At 45.4% G+C, this 8,119-nt stretch overlaps 1 protein-coding gene across 1 annotated transcript in view; it reads left to right on the top strand.

Annotated features, from left to right (window-relative positions):
* LOC142572261 (growth/differentiation factor 11-like) overlaps window positions 1–7,391 on the top strand; it is a 124,841-nt gene extending 117,450 nt beyond the window's left edge. Inside the window, exon 4 of the mRNA XM_075681233.1 lies at window positions 702–7,391. Coding sequence (XP_075537348.1) covers window positions 702–1,085 — 384 coding nt within the window. The 3' untranslated portion in view covers window positions 1,086–7,391. The remainder of the gene's footprint in view (window positions 1–701) is intronic.
* The last annotated feature ends 728 nt before the right edge of the window (window positions 7,392–8,119 follow it).

Genomic DNA, 8,119 nt, shown 5'->3' with positions numbered 1-8,119 from the left:
CAATGGGAGCAAAAAGATGTACAAAAGGGCATGCGCTAGAGGACAAGCAAAAAATGCCCATCTGGGTGTTTTTTTGTTTACAGTGTATAATGATCAAAACGCGAGACGGAACAAAAAAAAAGGGGGGGGGGATACGAAAACCTCGGCGCGCGCGGTTTTTCTGGATTGCAATGCGGCGTCACGTACCTCTCGACGCAATTTCTTGTGAATTCAGCCATTAGTAGATTAATACCAATTCTTTTCTGCTTCACAAATGATCACGCATGTTTGGTCTGGAACAAGAATGCCTCTCTTATCGGTAGATTCGTCGAATCTAATTTGACTGCATGGTTAAAAGTCCGTTGCAGCGTCTTATGGACCAAATTGAACGTTGCCTTCTCTACGCCGAGGCAAGAAAACCCGCTTCAAACCGTCCCCCGTAAAATTTGTCATTAGACCTCAATATAGGCCTCGCCCCGGGTGTCCGCGGTTGAACGTTGAAACGGCAGAGACAGCATTTATAATTTGCTTGCACTATTTCGCGTTTCGCCCGATAGTGTGTGCTCGCGACATGTAGTGATACAAAAAAAGCTTAAGAACGTCCGCACGCTTCCGGTTGGAAGAACCTGTGTAGAACATCCGTGTCCACTCTGGCTCGCTCTGACTGCTGCATGCAGCTTGCTACGCATGCGCTGACCGTTGACGGGCGCACCTGCTTGCAGAGGCCCTTCCTGGTGGCGATGGTGGACAAGAACGGCCGCAGCCGGACGAGGCGCATGGTGGGCCTCAACTGCCAGGATAACTCGAGCGAGGAGCGCTGCTGCCGCTACCCGCTCACCGTGGACTTCGAGGAGTTTGGCTGGGACTGGATCATCGCGCCCAAGCGGTACGAGGCCAACTACTGCAGCGGCGAGTGCCCCTACGTGTTCATGCAGAAGTACCCGCACACGCACGTCGTGCAGCAGGTCAACCTGTCCGGCTCGCCGGGGCCCTGCTGCGCGCCGCGCAAGATCTCTGCCATCTCCATGCTGTACTTCGACGACAACCACAACATCGTATACGGCGTGCTGCCCGGCATGATCGTCGAACGTTGCGGATGCTATTGACGCGCCGCGCAAGGTGGCCAAGATCTCCGTCCCTGGTCTGCTCGAAGGGGCTCCGAATTTCCGCCGCCGTGTGCGCGGAAGGCTGTGTAGTACAAAGAGACGTTATCTTTACCGTTGCGATGGTTCCGTCCCGTGGACAAATGCCGGACCGTGTGGTTTCGGTGAGCTGTGTCGCCTGCATGATGTCTCTTGCCCGTGTTCTCTGTTCCAGAGTGTGCCAGAGACCGAGTCATTTCACCCTGAAGACGGCTTCGACTTATGCTGGTAGCCCTTCTGCCCTGAACGTGCGTCCAGCATGTCGCCCAGTGATAGCAGCCGTCAGAATGGTTCTCTTCGGTGCCGGTGCAGCCGAGTACCTTCTCGAAAAAAAATGGGGGGGGGGGGGGGGGAGGAGTCTTGTATGTCCCCGAGTTTGGGGCTTCTTAATGCCAGTAAAGAACGGTTGGCAGACAAGGCGGGCTGAAGGCATTGAAGCGTGCCATCAACTAAGTGCTTCACGCAAAAGCGGGGTGAGAGAGTTTAAAGGTCTGAAAGTCAAGTTTGGATTACGCACACTTGCGTGATTTTTCATCTTTTCCCAGCTGTAACCGGTGTACCCGGAGGCACCGTGCATGAATTCGTGCAGTCGTGCACAGGACTCTATATATAGGCCGATTGAGCCGCTTCTCATCGCGGTTCCCAAAGTGCTGAGGACGTCATTTTGTGTGCGTGCGCGGTGAATGAGGACATTGTGTGTGGTATCCGAGTGGTTTAACCTTGGCGCCTTTTCTTTACTTTATTTTATGCCTCTTCACAAAGTGATCTATTTAATGAAAGTACACGTCGCGATCCGTGATCGTCGATGTGTGATCATACTTTCTTTTTGTACATGAATTTGCGTTAGTGTTTTATTCTCGTGCCTTTTACCGAGTGTGCGAACAAGATCTGTTTTCGTTTGTGTGCACACGTTCGTGTGCTATGTGGGTTTTCGAAAGCTGCTCCAAAGATGTTTCTCGTACAGCGTGTATGCGTCAGTGTTTTCATATTTGTGAGCATTAAGAAATAATTTCACCCCCATATGACATCGATACCCTTAAAAAAAAGAACCATGAGCTGGCCACAGCTTGCTCGAAGTATAGCTGTGGACAAAAAATGCGGCAAAAGCTGCGTTGCTTTCCCGACAGCTGAATACGCAACAATCGCGTGTTGTGTGTTATATCCGCGCGTTCTAGCGAGTGTTTGGTGCTTTCTTTCCTGTGCTGGTGTCGCATGCGCTTACACTATATCTATAGGAAGAACTGAAAACTATTGCTGTGAGAGTCTCACTATGAAATATGTGACGACTCGTTGACGAAGTGCCTGTCCCCGCTCAGTGTTGTTTATTTCTCTTCGTGCACGCGTCTATGCAGGTAAAAAAAAAAGTGCTTTTCTACACATGCTCGTTATTGGCGCCGTATGCTCGGTTTTGGGTCACATATGATGATGCCCCTGCGATTGAGACCAATTCATTTTTTCTGACCGAGCTGAGCACTGTGTGTATATAGCTTTTGCGAACCGTCTGTGACAGACAAAGGATGTTCGCATTTTAGACCTTATGCGTCCTCGAGCCCTGTGCTTGGCTAGTTTGTAAAGCTTCAGCTTACGCCTGTGCCATGTATTGTAAATATGTAGCCGGTGATTGACGCCATAGCCAGAAAATCTATGTGAAAACAGAATTTCATTCTCGAAGTGTTGCCTATATACTATATTGTTTGTATTCAACTGTCGCTCGCACAGCGGTTACAACTCGCTGTGGAGCCAAATCGGGCTTCGTCCCTTTTCTGATCGTACGCATACCAAACCATTGTCACTCTTCACTTGTACTGCAACGGCGCTGTCTTACTTTCTCAGAAAACAGGGGTGTCGCAATTTTTTCGCTTTCGTTAACTCCTGTCTTTCCTTTGCGTGCGCGCGTGCGTGTTCGTGTGACACATCGACCTATCTTTAAAAGTTATGACTGTTATTCGCAAACTTTACAGTTGCCGTGGGCAATAAGAATGTTGCTTATACAAAGAAATTGCCTTCTCTTTCTCATTGTCAACGCTTCACGCTTCAAAAAGCGCACACACTTGAACGTCGAGAAAAATTTCCAGTGTGACTGCAGGCAACGCTAAGGAAGCACCCTTCTTGACTTATTCTATATTGTGTGAACTCCGCTGCTTGACAAGTCAACAGATTAATAATAACGAAGGCATTGATTCAGTAATAGGGACGCTAGTCGGTCAATTGCCCGCATTTGTAGAACATACAACGGAATTCGAATTCTATAGCATATGCTAAGAGAAGTTTGGAAACAGTCTCGCAAAAGACCTTTTGTGTGAGGCTAAAAATTTCGTAAATTGCTCGTTTCTTTCAGGATCAGTTTATTTGCAACTATAGTAAAGTTTGAATCACAAAAAAAAATAAAGGAAAAGTAAAACATACATACAAAGGAGGTCTCGCAAGTAGAAACTTACTGAGACGTCCCCCCCCTCCCCCGTACAGAATTATTTAAATTAAAAGAAGTCATAACGTGTGAAACTTCTTACATGACACTCGACCGAGTGACAGTCCTTACCCTACATTATTACCGTCGCCGGCCGAAATCGCAGACCGATCCCACGACAGCTAAGCTGCCATTTATATACCGCACATGGTTTTGTTAAAATGACCTGTTGTAAAGGAACAGATTTAGCTGCATAATTCTGTCTATATGTAAAAAAAATTGCGTTAAGCAGACTGATAGAATTACAAACATTGCGATTTGCAGATTTGCACAGTGCGAAAACGCTATGCAAATCTTTTATGAAACGTCATCGCTTCAAAAATGAAGTTGCAGGCATTGTATGCTAATTGCGCGCCATCTTTGCAATGTTTGATCTCTGCCGCTGTAGTAGATCGTAAGCGAGAGTGCTCGGTGAGCCTAATCGTTGCATTTTGTATATGTGCCCATAAATACTGTAATACCGCTGTCATGTTGTGGTGTGAGCGCTGTTTGTAACGAATTCGAGCCTTCGGATCGTCTTGCGTTTAGATAGCATAATGTCAAAGGGAATGATAGCACTTTCGCTTTTAACGAAACACAGCTTTCGTGGGAACTTTTCATTGTGCCATACACCATTTGTTCCTGTAACGAAGGCCTGCCGCATTTGTCGTTATACGATCGTTGCGTCCTCGTGTGTTCTATTTTTTTATTATTGTTGTTATTATTGTGCTCGCGTACTACAGAAAGTGTTCGGAGCGGACTATACTGTACTGTTGCGCTGTGTGCATTTCGCGTGCGCGCGGGCGTTCTTTGTTTGCGTGTGGTTTCAATCGTGAGCTTTGAGATGCTCACCCGGAGGTGGATGGTGAAGATTTGAACCAGGGTCGTGTGGTCCCCAACAGAACCGGTCGCTGAAGTGATGCGCGGTCGTTGGGATATGTGCGCGCGATGTGGATCGCGTATATCTCTTTTGTCTGTGGCATCCGCGGAATTTATTTGCTTTCAAGGGCCTCCTTTCGTTCTTTCTTTTCTTTCTCTGCGACAGCGTCCGAACCTCGCTCTAAAAATGTTCCCCATCTAACAAAGGCAAAATGTCTGTCGAAAAACGAACGAGGAAATACTTTTTTTTGTTTTGTTTTATAGCTTGAACAAAGGTCGGTGTGTAAAATAATGTTCGCTGCATTGTTGCCAAGTCATTTCTTGTGCAAGTAGGAGCCTTTCTTTCTTTCTTTCTTTCTTTCTTTCTTTCTTTCTTTCTTTCTTTCTTTCTTTCTTTTTATGGGGGGCGGAGGTGAAGGCGGTAATACCAAGATCTAATGTCGATCTAGCTATGCTGTTCTTGTTCTTATTTTTATTGTTGTTTCTCTCTTGTCCTAGTTAGGTGGTGAGCGTAAGCGTTATCACAATTATCTGGCGACATTTAGGGAAGCAGCGACGAGCTGACGACAACCTCATATTTCTTGAAGAAACAATAACAGGGCTCTGAAATACGCAGCCAAGTATTCTGGAAGTGTTCAGCCGTGCCTCCACCAACAGCGACACGTTTAACGGAACAAAGAGGCAAGGGGCCTCAGACAAGTTGGTCAAAGTTTCGGTAAGCGTATACCTGTCGAAACGTCGGCCAGCCTGTCCGAGGCATCTTAACTCCATTCATCCAACATTTATCTCGCAGTATGACTTGTCGATGTCAATGGCGAAGTATAAACGCCATGGATCTATGCAATCCATGTGTACTCAACTGCAAATGAAGATCCATACTTTAGCCCCACAATGCCCAACGTATAATTTTTGCTACGCTGTGTTTTATACCACGAAATCATGCTATAAGCGCGGGAAATTTAACGCAAAGCCCATAGTATAGCGTCTTGATACGATGCAGCGAGTTTTCAGTGTCGAATAGCTCAGCAAACCAATGACTCAATTATTAATTATTATACTATTCATTTATTACACAAACAACGTTTCACTGTTTCCTTCTCCCGTACGAAAAAAAAAAAGCAGAGGTAAACAGGCTGTTCTAATTTACCTAGATGTCGAATGGAGTTTTTGGACTTTGTGGGGTTAATGCAAGCCTCTATAGCTTCACTCGCGTCCAACTTTCTCCCCCCCATCTCCCTTTCTCCCCCCCCCTTTCTTTTTACGTGCACAACTGAAAGACAAACGACAAAATTAAATGTTTATTGCCGCGCTTGGGCTTCAGCGTTTAGAGCTCTGACGGCAGCTGTGGCTTCGAGTGACGCATCTGACATCTTCAGGGCCGCATTCCTTGGCAGGAAAAATGCTGTGGCTCAGGCGTCGACGTGTTTTATCGGCGTACAGCGCAAGATACTACACGGACGGGAAAACGAGCTTAATTTTAAGCTGGCCTCTTCTGTCGTCCTTTAATATACCTGAAATTCCTCTGCGTTCTCGTCGCCTCTTTTTTCCTTCTCTCTCTCTGTTTCTTTCTCGAGAGAAAAAAGAAAGGCGGAATTCCATCGCGTAACTTAAGGGCACGGTAGATAAAGGCGATTCAGTAAGTCTTACTCACGTAGACTGCTGAGCTGGAGTTACAGCTGATATAGCGCTGCTGACTTGTGCTTTCGTATATAAAATGTACAGTGACGCGCTATACAGCTCCGACTACTCTGGTAGCTCTGTAAAAGAGTGTGTGTCAGGGTATAACAACCTCTGTGCGTTTTGTACACACAGTTGATAATAGATTTGTGCAGTCGGTGCGTAACTTTGCCATCGTGTCAAATGCGATGTTTCAAGCACCTTTTTTTTCTCTCCCTCTTTCCTATGCAGTATTGAACGTTGAGCCACATCCAAATGAGCACGTCTGGTCATCAGAGAGAAGGTTAGTGCAACCGCATTAACAGAAAAGCGATTGTATACCACCAAGCTATCGTGAAGTATCCTCGGCTCGGTTAGCCAGTCGTTCACACAGCGAATGAATAAGGTAACGACGGCTTACGTATAGGAAGGATAAGCGACAACACCCCGCTTCCAACCTTGACAATTTAGCTATTCTCGCCCTTGAGAGCATTGAAACTGCCACATGACGTTCGCTCTAAACGCACGCGGTTAATACTGGCTGTGATATCAGCATTTGAGTTGCGCATTTTGATCTGTCCCGACCCCTCTCAAGACTTCAAGACCTGCCTTATACCTTATTATGAAAAAATGTACGCATGCCGGATAACCTCCACGTCCAATAATATCGTACAATCATTCGGAACTATTTGTGAAAACCAACATGGCCCCCTGATAACCTCCGTAGCCAATAACCCCATATCATAAAACCCATATATGATCGTGTACGGGGATAATTGAATATGGAGGCTATGGGGCATATTGCATATGTCATATATTCATGCGGCATTTGTTAGACAAAGAGATTATCTGGCACATATTTTTTTGTAATGAGGTACTTTGCTTGTTCATATTTGTATACAGGCATCGTGTTTCTTGTGTTTCGCCTCGTCGATCAATCGCCCAGCTTTGCAGAACATATTGCGTAGCCCTACGCGCGCAATTTGTTGGCCCTAGGTGCAGTGCATGTGCAAAGCGTTTTTAATGCGACGGCTTTTTTTTCTTCTCTGTCCTACTTCCGCTCTCTCCTTTTGTATCGCGCGTTCGCTGTATTGTGATCAACAAATGTACATTTGACGATCACTCATGCGGGCTTGATGAGCATAGTAATGACATATTTGTAGATACAAATGCGTGAGCATGCACTGTCAAAACTTGAAGCCAGAAGAACATCCTCTCACGTACAAGAAGCACAAATTCATTCGTTGACAAATGTTCTGTGATATTCACAATAAAGATATCGAACGTCACTGCGTCCTGTGGTTGTTTTTTCTTTCCTTTGTTTCACTGTGGCCTGACGGAATGTTATCATCCTAATTTTTTAAATAAAAGAAAGTAAAGTGAAATTAAATACGTATTTAAAACAAATGTACGCTGGGAGAAATTTTTTCACTTCCTTCGTTTCATTCTTCTGGGTGTATGAAACGAAAATATGTAACGAATGATAACGGTGAAGAATTTGAGTCGATCTCTCTGCCTATAGGGCATAGAATAAGTGTGGGTCATCTGGCTGCGGTTAATTTCGAAAAATAGTTAAGGGGGCGCCTCATAAAGTCATCGCAGGTTTCTTTTTGTGTAATATTGCTTTCTAGTAAAATGTAGCACGTATGCTGAATTCCAGAAAAGTAATAAGCCGATTAGCTCATCTGAGAACAATCGCCTTTGTTATGTTTTTTTCTTATGTGCGCTCACATAGGTAACGCGCAGGGTTAAAGTGTGCTTCAAACTGTGTTTTGTCAAGACTTCATCATCATCCTCCTTATCTGGTCGTGTCACATGCTCTTGTGCAGCTCACTATTGTACAGCATGCCATCTACTTTTTTTTTGCAGTATCCAGACTATACAAGAATCCTCCGATATGTTAAGGCTTGCTTGTAAAGATTGCTGTTTTTAAGGCAGGATGAGCTAAGACACCTCAACGTCCTTCTGCCAGGTAGGCATCTGGAGGTTCCCGGCTGTCCCGTACATATATATATAT

This window comes from Dermacentor variabilis, chromosome 2 (genome assembly GCF_050947875.1).
Source record: "Dermacentor variabilis isolate Ectoservices chromosome 2, ASM5094787v1, whole genome shotgun sequence".
In the NCBI taxonomy this organism is placed as follows: domain Eukaryota; kingdom Metazoa; phylum Arthropoda; class Arachnida; order Ixodida; family Ixodidae; genus Dermacentor; species Dermacentor variabilis.
The sequence above is the reverse complement of the archived record's forward strand: the minus strand, read 5'-3'. Positions and strand labels throughout refer to the sequence as shown.